Source organism: Vulpes vulpes, chromosome 14, assembly GCF_048418805.1.
Source record: "Vulpes vulpes isolate BD-2025 chromosome 14, VulVul3, whole genome shotgun sequence".
Taxonomy (NCBI): Eukaryota; Metazoa; Chordata; class Mammalia; order Carnivora; family Canidae; genus Vulpes; species Vulpes vulpes.
The window spans coordinates 119,314,101-119,327,370 of record NC_132793.1 but is presented as its reverse complement, the minus strand read 5'-3'; the positions used below and the strand labels follow the sequence as shown (position 1 = coordinate 119,327,370).

The 13,270-nt window shown below is 53.3% G+C and overlaps 2 protein-coding genes across 3 annotated transcripts in view; both read left to right on the top strand.

Moving 5' to 3' along the window:
• Window positions 1–2,590, top strand: part of JAKMIP1 (janus kinase and microtubule interacting protein 1) — a 142,161-nt gene extending 139,571 nt beyond the window's left edge. The window contains exon 22 of one of the 2 annotated variants that reach the window (XM_072737805.1): window positions 1,000–2,590. The gene's annotated coding sequence lies outside the window, so the exon portion shown is untranslated. The remainder of the gene's footprint in view (window positions 1–999) is intronic. The other variant, XM_072737806.1, reaches the window with a different exon arrangement.
• A 106-nt stretch (window positions 2,591–2,696) lies between these two features.
• C14H4orf50 (chromosome 14 C4orf50 homolog) overlaps window positions 2,697–13,270 on the top strand; it is a 59,751-nt gene continuing 49,177 nt past the window's right edge. Inside the window, exons 1-3 of the mRNA XM_072737804.1 lie at window positions 2,697–3,577; window positions 7,099–7,368; window positions 11,936–12,074. Of these exons, the coding sequence (XP_072593905.1) occupies window positions 3,150–3,577; window positions 7,099–7,368; window positions 11,936–12,074 (837 nt within the window). The 5' untranslated portion in view covers window positions 2,697–3,149. The remainder of the gene's footprint in view (window positions 3,578–7,098; window positions 7,369–11,935; window positions 12,075–13,270) is intronic.

The window sequence follows — 13,270 nt, the reverse complement described above, 5'->3', positions numbered from 1 at the left end:
GCTCTTTGGGAAGAAGAAGGGGCAGTGGGGACCTGGTTGCCACCCTGCTGTAGTTCTTCTTCAAAAGTGGGTGTGTGTGTAGTTTTTTCCAAAGTTTCTTTCAATTTTGGCATTAGTTTCTGGTGCTTTCTACTGCCTGTGGACCAGATCAGAGCAGTTTCTGGGGTCAGGGGTCTTCAGAAGCAGGAGGCTGACATGCAAGCCCATGACCTGCATATAAGATACCCAGAAAGCCTGAGTGAAGAGCCGCCAGCACCCTGCACCCCACCCGCCCCCAGCCCTGAACCTGTGCCTGATTCTGATGCCTGTGCTGTGTTCAGGGACCTTGGACAGAAGCCACCCGGGACAGCTGGTCCTGCTCGGCCCTTTGCACCTCTAGGACCCAGATCTCACCGAGTTCCTGCTTGGGCATCCTGTCCTTCCCCACTCTCTTTGCTCCGAGCACCCACCTTGAGTCTGGGTTGGGAGGGGGACGGTCTGCCAGGGCCCCTAGGAGCTACAGTTCTGCCCCTGAATCCAGCACTGGCTGAGAGCCCTGTGAGCTCAGGGGGTGCCTAGCTGTCCTGACCCCCAGGCCGAGCTCTGCTGATGGTTCTTTCCCTCCCTCGTGTCCTCATGGTAGCCCTGAGCCTGGCCCCTGAATGCAAGGGCTTTGCTTGTATTTTCTGTGTCTTAAGGCTGGGGGCAGTGCCTGGCACGTGGTCCAAATGAGTATTAGTGGAGCAGAGCAGTGTTTGTGTAGTGAGTAAAGGAATGATCCCAGGTCTGATCAGATGGGGAGTGGGGGTAGCCACGGGGGGTCGGGGTAGGTACTGGAGGACAGGCCATCTGAGTCCTGTTTTCTCTTACCCTACATTGTCGGGGAAGGTCCCTCAGTGGGCTCAGTTGGAGAGTTTGGGACAGCCGTGGGGGGTAGGTGGGGCAGGTAAGCCAGGGGCCTCTCCGACCACTTTAACCCTTAATTCTTACAGCATTTCACATTATTTTATAATCTCACAGGATAGAAAAAGAGCTTACGGAATAAATTGAATCCCTACGACAACCCCAACCCCACTCAAACCAAAACCCAACAGCAAAACAAGCTACTTCAAGCCAGAGATTGAAAACGGAATTCACATGTCCTTGATAAGGAGGACTTTTGGGTCTCTGGCTGGGTCCTGGCTGGGCCGAGCTGCAGGAGCCCCAGAGATGGTGGGGGACCTGTCAAGCTCGGGGCCCATCGGAGTCCCCACTCTGGCCTCACAGCCCCAGGGGCAGAGACCTGAACACCAGGAAACTAAGTGCAATTACTAGAAACTGAGTCACTGGAGAGCCACTGTGCTGCCAGGGGCCAGGCCAGAATCCTCGTCCCTGCACTGCATGCCTCCCCTGGCCACGGTGGTGTGTCCGGCTGGGCAGACCTCTGTACATATGTCTCCATGAACTGTGCTCCGTGTATCCCAGAATCTGTCAGCCGGAGTGACTCGCAAATGTCCCTGTGATCTGAACCCAAATCAAGCCCCGATCAACAAAACCCTTCAGATCCCTGTGCAGCTGATTCGGCAGGTGGCGACCAGGGGGAAAGAGTGAGAGAGCAGAACTCTGATGAGGAGCTGACGACTCACCCACTGTGGAGGGCAGATCCAAGGACCTCAGATTTCCGTGAAAGAAGCCACATCTCCATCACTCTGGTGGGTGTGACACAGTGGAAGTCCCAGAGCATGACTGTCCCTGGGTCATGTGGAATGAGGACTGAGAAGGTGGACACGGTCCCCAATTACACCATTCCTGGGCTGTCTTGCATCTTGGCTGTAATTTGCAAGGCACTACCAAGGGAAAATGCTGGAAGGTGGAGGGTTCTGTGGAGCATCCGTGGGGAGTGAGCCTCCCTCTGCAACGCTCTGACACCAGGGCCGCTCTCTCACAGTTGCAGAGGAGGGAGCCCTTCCTGACATCCGGGAGACTGGCCCCTGAATGGGACCTCCTAGAAGACAGAGTAGGGCAGTCAAGGAGGGGGCAGGCAGGAGCTGGTGAGAGTCCACCCTGAAGGAGCCCTTAAGAAGGAAGTGACTTTGGGATGTAGCTGCTGTTCTTATTCTAGGGTGAGTGGGGTCGGCGGGTGAGCGTCTCCAGAAGAAGCCCCTGCCCACGTGACCTTTCTCCACTAAACTTCTAGAAGAAGACATGTGGAATTAGGATGGATAAAGTGAAACCAAAGGTGGTGGATGTGAAGGAGAGGACTACCACCCTAGAAGAGGGACAGGCTGATGCCATGGACGGGAAGGCCTGCTGCTCTGCGTTTGCTGGACGGGGAGAACAATCCTGGGATTTCTAGTAAGAAGAACCTTTGGAGAAAACAAGTGACTGAGACTCAGGCTGCTGAGGGACCCGTGGAGGAGGAGCCCAGCAGAGGAGCTGAATGTTCTCAGAAGGGCAAAGCCAAGGATGGAGAAGGAGGTTGCGGTGGGTGCAGAGAGGAGCCCCAGCCAGCTGGAGAGGGGCACCCAAGCCAAACCGAAGAACTGGGTGGGGGTCTACGCAAACGCACACCAAGACAGCTGGGAAGTGACCATTCTGTTTTGAAATATAAACCCAAAGCACCTGCCACACCAGCCCTTCCGACTTGCCATCATTTGGTATCCAAATGTGAAGGAATTGATGTCTTTGTTTGAAGACAGGCATCTGGGCATCCGGGTGGGGATGAGAGTGTGCAACCACGCAGGGAGTGCACGTGAACGCCCGTCGGCTTTCCCCGGGGCCCAAGCAGGCGCAGAGCCATTGCTTTGCTAACCCAAGAGACAGAAGTCTGGCGGGTACACACGGGTCTCTGGGAAGCATTTCTGTGACACCGAGTGTCTATTGTCTCCCCGTTGCAGGAGCATCCAGGAGTGTGGCCCTCAGGCCCTCCTGGGCCTGTCCTTCTGTTTGCTCAGCTCTCCCACTCAGACAAAAGGACAGGAATAGTGTTGGCTCTGAAGTCAGGCCCATGTGGGTCTGCTCCCAGCCTGGCCCCTCTCCTGCAACGGACACTGGCCAAGGACTTGCTGCTCTGAATCTTGATTTCTTCTCAGTGGGATGGGGGTGATGTTTCCCATGCAACACCTCACTTCGCGTCTCCTTGGGCATAACTAGGCAGTTAGACCTGCAGGACTCCCGGGTACTGGCAGGAGATGGAGCGGACAGCAGCCACGGCTCCCTCGGTGGGACTCGTCGGCAAAGGAGACCATCCAACCCATGGGGGACCAGGAGCCCATTCTCTGAGACAGCTCAGGTGCAAGGGAATGAGACCCACACGGCACGTATGGGAGTGGCCCTGGCTCAGAAACCCAAAGTCTCCAGTATCTGTGAAAGTCCTGGGCATTGCTCCCAAAGTCCCTTCCAGGGACAGGCCGGTTCCAAGAGCCATTGTACTCAGAGGACCACACAACCCTGGTGGCCTACTGGACGCATCCCTGGACTTCATCCACAGCCCTCCGCTCCCAGGAGAGGGTGTATACCCCTCACGGTTGTTGTGGGTGTTGTGGCCTAGTAGCACAGCCGAGGTTCCACGTGGTGCGGTTCCCAAGGCAGCAGAGCTACAAGAACAGCTGAACCTCAGGTCAGTGTCTCAGGCAGGAAGGAGAAGGGTTGGGTCCACCCTTTACCACCACCCTCCTCACAGATCTGCTGGGAGGATGAAGGGAGAGCCCTGTCAAGTTCCTGGCACGTGACACAAGCCCTCACCCTAATTCCTGGCTCCTCTGTGGCCAGTGACAACCCCTGAGGAGCTGGGCAGAGAAGTCCAGGGGTCACGCCTGTGTCCTGTCGCTGCTATTCCGGTGGCGTTGTGGGCCAGGAGGCCAGCCATGCCGGGTGACAAACCATCCTCATTTGTCTGGGATGTGGGATTTCCAGTTTTAAGATGGGACAAGTCCCAGGCAAGTCAGGATGAGTGAGTCTGTCTGCAGCGTGAGGACTTGACTGCCAGCCCTACTTCACTTTGTCTCCCTCTGCTATGTGTCCTGAGATGGACTACTACTTCTTCTTCTTTTTAAGATTATTTATTTATTCATGAGAGACACACAGAGAGAGGCAGAGACACAGGCAGAGGGAGAAGCAGGCTCCATTGCAGGGAGCCCGATGCAGGACTCGATCCCAGGACCCTGGGATCATGACCAGAGCCGAAGGCAGATGCTCAACCACTGAGCCATCCAGGCATCCCCAACCTGGACTTCTGTGAAATGCAAAAGCTGTGAAATGCACAGCTTGTGCTGTGCTGATGCTGCTGGCGTTAGCTCATCAGAAAGGCCCGAGGTTTACTGATGCACCCAGCACTGTTTGAGACCCTGTGCAAGGAGCTAGCTGCAGGTGCAGGTGCCCTGGGCGTGTACACCTGCCCCATGTCAGGGTTACCTTGGAGAGATGCACGCTGTGCTTTAGCATGAGCTCAACACCTATCTGAGCAAACTGATTATCTTTCCTCCCACTGGCCACTCCTCCCCCCTTTTCTTCCCCATCCTTCTGTCCTGTGGCTGAGAGTCTCAAGGTCTCTGGCTCCTGCTTTTCCCTCACCTTCCATAGCCAGTTGGTGACCCGTGGAATCCTGCTTGATGGTCCCAGTACAAACAATGACATGTTTGTTTTTGCCTGTTTTCTCACATTTAACCAGAACCTGCTAGAGGCCTGCCAATTTGGGGTGCTCCTCCCTGAGGTTGTCTGAGAGCTCTGCAGGGCTTCTGCAGACCCCAAACGATGCCCTACCTCACCCTACCCCCCAAGACTACACCCAGCAGTTAAGTAATAGGCCCAGAATTCTATCTGAGAATAGAGATGAGATTCAACCCCGGGCAGTGTGGCCCTGGAGCCTGAGGTCCAGGTTGCCCCACTATATCCCCTTTCAGCCAACACCCCACCCCGCTGCCTCTGGCCACTCTGAGTCTGTTGCAAGCCCTGTGGGTCACCCCAGCATGCTGGCCACTGCTAGAGCAATATAATTAAAAACAAAATCTTGTCCCAACCTGGAAAACCCCTCCATAGAGGTAAACAAGAAAGAAAGCGTGTTAATTCTTGAATGAGCATCAAACCAGAACGTGATGTGCATCACAGGTGCTCTGCTCAGAGATTTGCCGAGACAGAAAGAAATCTCACTCCTTTTCAGCCAAGCAGATACAATCCACTCTGTACATGTCCTCAGGATAATAGTAATCAGTTCTCCAATAAGAGGACTCGACAGCACCAGCTGTTACACGTAGGTCACCCTAAATTCACCTCGCCATTGGGTGACCCTCTGTGTTCATTAATTTGGGGTTTTGTTTTTATTAGTTTCAGAGGTAGAATTTAGTGATTCATCAGTTGCATATAACATCCAGTGCTCATCCCATCATCTGCCCTCCTTCATGCCCATCACCCGGTTACCCCATCCCCTCACCCACCTCCCCTCCGACGACCCTCAGTTTGTTTCCTAGAGTTAAGAGTCTTTTATGGATTGTCTCCCTCTGAATTTTTATCTTATTTATTTATTTTTTCAAGATTTTATTTATTTATTCATGAGAAACACACACACACACACACACACACACAGAGGCAGAGATGTACGTAGAGGGGGAAGCAGGCTCCATGCAGGGAGCCTAATGCTGGACTCGATCCCAGGTCTCCAGGATCACACCCTGGGCCGAAGTCAGATGTTCTACCACTGAGCCACCCAGGCGTCCCTTATTTTATTTTTTTATACAAAGGAGAATGAAACTCTTCTCATCTTTTATGACAGGGTGGCTTTGGGGTGTGGATCCAGACTCCCCTGAAGCTAGGCCCCTCGTGTCCCCCAGGGTCTGGGAGACAGGATTCTGTTTTCCTTGGATGTTTCCATTCCAAAAGATGGTTCCCAGATGGCCCTTCGGAAAGACATCCCTGGGTCAGAGAGCTGGCAAAAGGTTTACCTAGCTTTGAAAAAGTGTTACGTGTGTTTCAAAGAGATGACAAGGAACTTACAAGTTTTCTAAAGTTCTTGCTTTAACAGGGGCCGGTAAGCCTGGTATTTTTAACTTCTACTAACCTTGTGCGGCTCTGCAGCAGACTGAGCACAGTGGCTCCTCCTCCATGGCCAGCGGCCTCCTCGTCACCTCTGTCCTCAAAGCAATGCCTGGCCGGGCCCTCCCTGCCCCCCAAACTCCCAGCACACCCCACCGGCCACAGAGAGATGCCAAAGCCTTTGCCCTGGAGCTCAGGGCCCCAAGCACCTTCTGTTCTCCTTCCTCCTTCCCCCTCTGAGCACCCACAGGCCTGGCCACTCCCTCCATGTGTCCCGACACTTCTGCAGGCCGGGGACTCCAAGGCTGCCCCAGCCTGGGAGCCTCCTGTGCCCGCCTCTGCCAGCTGAAGTCCACCATTCTGCGTCCCTGCAGGCCCTGGCTCCCCCCGCCCGCCCACCCCCAGCAGGACATGTTTTCTCCTGTCGGGGTCCTGGTACATCCATTTGTCACTTCTCTGAGTTTTGGATTTAGACCTGGGTTTGAATCCTGACTCTGGCCCTTCCTATATGTGAGGCCTGGACAAGCTCCTCCACCTTCTGGAACCTCTGTCTCACCAACTACAAAATAGGTACGATAACGTCCATGTCCTAGGGTTACGGCACAGTTGGACGAGCTAGGGTGACGTGGCCGAGATCTCAGGCGATCCGCCCAGGGCAGCACTAGCACGCGTCCCCTCCACCGGGTGAGCTCTCAGTCCCTAATTGTTTGCTGTCCCCAGAGAGGAGGCACAGAGTTTCACTCCTTCATAGAGGAGGTGGAAAGGAGCAGCACCACCAAGAATTTATATTTCTGATGGCTCTGCCTGGAAATCTCATTTTACCTTTCTGTGTGCATCATTATGCATTTAATCCCAGGTGACTTTCCCGCGGCGGCTTCTTGCTCTGGGTGAGTTCTGACGTGCCAGCTTGTAAACCGAGAGGCGTTGGTTCGTATCGTATGACGCGTGTGAACGAAACCCAAGGCCCGCTCACGAATAATTCACCTGTTCTTGCCCTCCTCCAAGGGTATTCGGCACAATCTGAAGGCCCTGCAGCCATCTCGAAATCTCCAGAAAGTCAGTGTTGCAAATCCACTTAATGTTATTAAGGCCTGACCCGTGACCTCCGTACAGGATGGAGCCCACAGCTAAAGGACGGACCGAGAAAAATTTCAGCTACGTTGTCAGAGCTCCCAGCAGTGATGGGTTTGATGTCATGAACGTTGATGTGAAGATCGACACGTCCTGGGTGTTCCAGGACGTAGAAGACAGCGGTGGGGAGCAGGAAGCCCGAAGCCCAGGCGTGGACCCAGGCACGCTCAGGAAGCAGCTGGAATCCTCGGAGCAGAAGCTGCTGGCCGCCGTGGACAAGTACGTGATGTCCGAGTCTGGGCTGAGGAGCAGGTAAGTAGGGCGTGGGGACCTCTTCTTGTGTGTTTAACAAATCCTGGGTCCCGATCGTGCTAGATCGGTGTGTCGGGTGGCTCCTGGGGCTGAGGACTCGGACGCCAGGGGAGGCCCCAGCTCTGGTTCCTCCCCGTCCCACCCTGTGTTCCGAGTGTCAGGGGGCTGAGCCCACACGGCTCCCCAGGCTCCTGCGCTCGGGCTTTCCTAGGGGCCCAGCCACCCAATGGGGGAGACTGGAGGGAGTGGGAAGGGAGAGGCCAGGGTACTTCCCCCTCTCCTACTTTGGGTGACATCCCACAGCGACCCAGCCATGCTTTTGGGTCCCTCCTCTATCCTCCTGACTCCTGGGCCCAGTATCACCACCTCCTCCTCCCCGCGTGTCCCTCCATCCGCAGGGGCAGGAGTGGCTCCTGGCAGTTGCTCATCTCTGGGTTGCCTCTCCTCTCTGCCTGGCCTTTTAGCTCTTCCGTCATCTTCATAGCAGACTCTCTGCACTTGTTTCTCACTGCTGACCTTCCCAGCCGGGGCTCTGTTTTCCTGGTGGAGCCAACGTGGTCCAGAGGTTGGGATGTGAACCCGGGTCCTTCTCAAAGCCCGTGATCTTTCCTGACCGTTATCTAATACCGAGGCCAGCAGAGTGAGGTGGGGCCCTGCGTGCGTATCAGGGGAGAAACCCAGCACGGAAATGCAGGACGGTAGTGGCTGGGGTCCATCCCAACAGGTTTACCACCATCTCAGTAGCCCAGCGTCTTGGATTTATCTGAGACCTCACCATCTTCTTGTATGTTCCTTCATTTTAATAAAGGCAAGTCATTAAATATGTATTTACATGTGCTTTTATCTTCTTTCCTCTTTGTAAAACTTTTTACATGAAGAAATTCACATATCAGAAAAATTGTTTTGTTACTTCTGTGATCATTCATTCATTCACTCATTCATGGCTCTCTCATCCTACACCCTGCACTGGCCCACCCAGAGTCACGGGCTAAGTTGTGTTGGTTTGCTCAGGCTGCTCTAGCAAAGTACCACAGCCTGGGGACTTAATAGAAAGGTACCATCTCATGGTCCTGGAGGCTCACAGTCCAGGATGGTCAAGGACGGGCAGGATTGGTTCCTCCCGAGGCTGCTCTCAGTGGCATGTGGATGGCGTCTTCTCCCGGTGTCCTCACACGGTCTTCCCTCTTTGTGTGTCTGCATCCTGATCCCCTCCTCTTATAAGGACCCCACGCAGATTGGATCCGAGGCAGCCAGATGACCTCACTTTAACTCAACTACCTTTGTAAAGGCCCCGCCTCCAAATAATAGTCACATTCTGAGGTGCTAGAGGTTAGGATTTCAACATAATGAGTTTGAGGGGACACAAATCAGCCCATAACGTAAATCCTGGGGGAGGGAGGGGGTGGTTGAGAACCAGCAAAGATAGGGCCCCAGCACTGGAGAGAGCTTCAGTGTAACCCACACATGGTTGTGGATTCCAGTCTTTCTCCGGAGAGGTTGGCAGTGAAAACCAGAAAGTCCTTGGGGCCCGGGGGAAATGCTGGGAAACCTCTACCAAAGGAGACCCCTCCATGCAAGGAGAGCCCTGGGGATACCGTGAGTGATGGAGGGGAGGGGGCCTCTGTGGCTGGGGCCCCGGGGTGAGGCCACTCTGGAGGGGGCATCCTGGACCCCCCGTGGGGAAATGTGGGCTGTGACCTCTGTTATTGGGAGGTGGGTCACCCCACCTGTGTGAGGTGAAGCTGAGGTGGAGAAGATGAATGATGTGACCCAGGGTCACTAGTAGCTGAACAGGGTTTGGATGCGTGATGGGTTAATTTCACCATGGGTGTCATCTCCCTAGGGTATGGTAAAGGTTGGTAGTGTACAATGGCCTTTGCTTTGATGAAAAAAATTAAAATTTAAAAGTATTTATTACAGGAGTGCCTGGGTGGCTCAGGCGGTTAAATGTCTGACTCTTGGTTTCAGCTCAGGTTGTGATCTCAGGGGTGTGAGATCGAGCCCCACGTGGGGCTCTATGCTCTGCATAGAGTCTGCTTGAGTTTCTCTGTCCCTCTGCTCCTCCTCGCCCCTGCTTTCTCTCTCTGCAAGAAATAAATTAAAATCTTTTTAAAAAGTATTATAAAAATAATAAACAGTGTTGTTAGAAATTTGAGAAAGAAAACCCACTTCCATCCTCATTACCTTATCAATAATGCATATTCACCTGCAACCCGAATGCCACAAAATTATCAGTAGCTATATACTCGATGAGTATTTATTCTGTTCCAGGCACTGCTTACATGTTTGTTTAAATTTTCAGATGTATGATCCTTAAAACAATACCAAAAATCAGGTGGTAGCGTTATCCTCAGTTTACAGATGGGGAAATGAAGGCACAGTACAGTTAAGTGATGTCTCCACAGTCAGCCACACATCCAGCCGTATTGCGGGGGGCTGGAACTTGAACCCAGGTGGCCCACATAGGGGGGTAATGGCAGCCGCCCATATCTCCTGCTGCCCTGGACGGGGGTCTCCAGGTTTCCTAGTACTCTGCAGCACTGCATAGTAGTATTTGTTTAACTGGTCGTTAATCCGTGAACAACGGCACCTCATCGTCTGTTTCCTATTTGTGAGCGTGCTAGTGCTAGCTCCTGAGGGCTGCTAGGACAAAATACTGCAGACTTGGAGCCTTACAGCAACGCATGTACATCGTCTGACGGTGCTGGAGGCCGAAGCCCTAAAGCAACATCCCGGGGCTAAAGCCAAGGCTGTCGGGAGGGCTGTGCCCTCTCCAGAGGCTGTAGGGGAATCTGTTTCCTTGTCTTTTCCAGCAGGGACAGTTGCATTCCTTGGTTCCCCGCCCCTGCCTCCACCTGCAGAGCCAGCAGGGTCACATCTTGCTCCAGGGCTCCCTTGGCCTCCACCTGCTGTCAAATCTCCCTCTGCCTCCCCATCCTAAGGACACCTGTGACAGCAGGCAGGGCCCACCCAGGCGGTCCTGGGCATCTCCCCATCTTCAGGTCTTTAACTAAGCCACATCCACAATCTCTTGCATTTTATGCAACATTCGTGGGTGCCAGGGATTAGAGCCTGGATATATTTGGGGGCCAACATTTGATCTGCCACGACGATTAGTCATTTCTGCTTCAAGTATAAAGATACTGTCAGAATTAAATGTTGTTTCATATTTAGCGCTTGCAGGTTGATCTCAAAAACTGAAAAGAGAGGCTTTCCTTGTCCCTTTCAGATGTCACCATATTTTATAAGCAAGCAGGTGCTCAGCCTGACTCTGACTGATTAACCTGGGGCCCCTCCTCTGTTCAGCTTGAAAGGAACTTGATCATAAGGGGCATACTCCCTCTGTCACCTGCACAAGCCTTCCCCAGGGCCTCAGAAGCAGAGCAGGAGAGGGGACTCTTGATTTAATTATTGGTCCTAATGCAACGTTTCATCCAGTCTCCACATTAACACTTGGAGCAGAGGCACAACTGCATCTGTTTTACAGATAAGGAGACTATGGATCGGGGTGGGGAGCCAATGCAGTTAAGCCTCATGGTGGGTCAGTAGCAGAGTCGGGAAGCAGAGCTGGGTCCTCTCCCAGGGAGGCAGAGGGTGCCTTGAAGGATCAGGACACCCTAGTGGGCTTGGGCAGGGGAGTGAAGGTGTGCAGAGCTTGCCCCTGTAGGCTGTGAATGCATTTTCCATGTGTTTCCTGGTTTTTCATTATAGAGGTAAGACTGGCACATGGAGGGGACTTGGAACCAGGCACAAACAGGAGACAGGCAAGTCTTTGGGGTGGCACCTGTCCCAGTGGGACCAGACTGTTCCTTCAGGCTTCCCTACATTCTTGGGCGAGTCTCCTTTCAATGTAGCTGTGGTCAGGGCTCACTTTGAGCCTCCGTGTTGCTTGCCATGTGATACAAGCTCCTCCACCTTTCCCCAGGATAATAATAAAAGGCTTCACGTGGCTTAGCCGTCCCTAACTAGTAGGCCGTTTCCACCTTTTCTCTTCTGTAAGTAATACAAAGATTAATGATTTCAGTTCCAGAAACATGTTTTCTGAATTTCATTTTCTTAGAAGGGATTGGAAGGAGTGTAGTTCAAATGGGAGGCAATGGACATAGGGTTAAAAGTCTGAGTTTGGGAGTAAGACCACCTGGGCTCTACAATGCTGTGTGACCTTGGACAAGTTGCCTGGCCTCTCTGATCATCAGTTTTCCGGCGTGTGGAGTAGGCATAAGGGAACTCACCTGCAGGCTGGTAATATGAGGATTGATTGAAACGAGACAGATAAAGCTCTTAGGCCACGTGGCTCTGGCTCAGCCCTTCTTTGGTGAATTTGGGATTACTGGCTTAGGGATGAAAACACTCTGAAGATTCCTGATGCATGGTGCATTATTACTGGATAGACATTTCTGAAGTATTCTAAATCATCTTAAATATGTATGAATGTTTCACAAAATGTGATTTGGTCAGAATGTCAATTTGGCCAAATGACCAAAAACAGAAAAGGTTGGTGTTGGTGAAAATCTTAGGCCATGTTTACTACATCCTGAGTAAGCATCTTCCTGCTTCAATGCTGCAGAATCCAGGAGCTGGAGCTGTCGGAGAGACAACTGCTGCACAAGGTGGACCAGCTGAGCGCCCGTGTGAAGCAGGAACAGAGCGCTGCTGTCCGGGCCCAGGAGAAGCTGCAAGCCCTGCAGGGGGAGCTTGCCAGCCAGGTACAACTTTCCCTCTTCTTTCCAGTACTTGTTTCTTGACCTAGCAGGATGGCCCCCTGTGCTGGGAGGAGGCAGCAGGTGCATTGAGCAAAGACAGTGATGGGTGGTGGGGATGCTGGGAGAGCCCAGCCAGGGGACTTAGAGGGGTCTTGATTCCAACGGCGCAGGCAGGGGCTGTGAGGTCCAGGGCAAGGTCACATGGTTTCTCTGGGCCTCAGCTGCCCTGTCCATAAAATGTGATTCCCATTCCGCCCTGCCCTCCTCACCAGGGTTCTGGCTGGGATCTGCTGGAGGGAATGGGGAGCTGGTGAAGCACTGGGTGATCTGCAGGAACCATGTAATCACTGGGAGCTTTGGTCAGAGGTTCATTTCTGTGGCTCTTGGACAAGCTGAGGACTGACGTAGGGTCTCTGCTCTTAGGAGCTGGCATGCAGGTGGAAACACGGATAGGAGACATGTAACTTCCAAATTCGATGCCAGCTGCCAGGGGGAAGGTGCAGGCACAGTGTGTGTCCTTGGAGTCGGTGGGGGGAGGGGGCGCTCCAGACAGCTGAGCCAACTGAGTTGGTCCTTGGAAGAAAAGCACACGAGGTGTGCATAACAGCCTATGTATAGGCACAGGAGTGTGGGGGGACATGTTGGGGCCAGAGCAGAAGGTCTGGGCGCAGAGAGGGCATTAGCGAGGGAGGAAGGCTCCAGAGAGGCCAGGTTGCCAGGACCACAGTGTGGTCCAAATATTGACTGCAATGAGGAGCAAGCTTTAGGGAGCTTTAGCAGGAGAGGCTCAAGATAGGGTTCTGGAGAAATTATTCTAATTGCAGGGGTGGCGGGGGAGACAGAGAGAAAGAGAGAGAGAAAGAGATGGTAGAGGCAGGAGGACAAGTTAGTGCTCTGGACAAGCAGTGGGTGGTTAGGGAGGTGGACTTGGGAGGCAGATACCTGGTGCCAAACCTGGCTCTGCCGCTCTCTGGCTGTGTGACCTGGGGCAAGTGATGTAACCTCTCTGGGTCTCGGTTTCCTCATCTGTGAACTGGGAATGATAACAGTACCAACCGTCTTGGGTTGTTATGTGGGCCAAGCGAGTGAGTGTGTGTAAAACACTCACAGCGGTAACCGTAAACGACACCAGCTGCTTTTGTAAATATTAGCCTTTATTGCAGTATTCCAGGGGCGATGATGAAGGCTGCAGGTAGGGC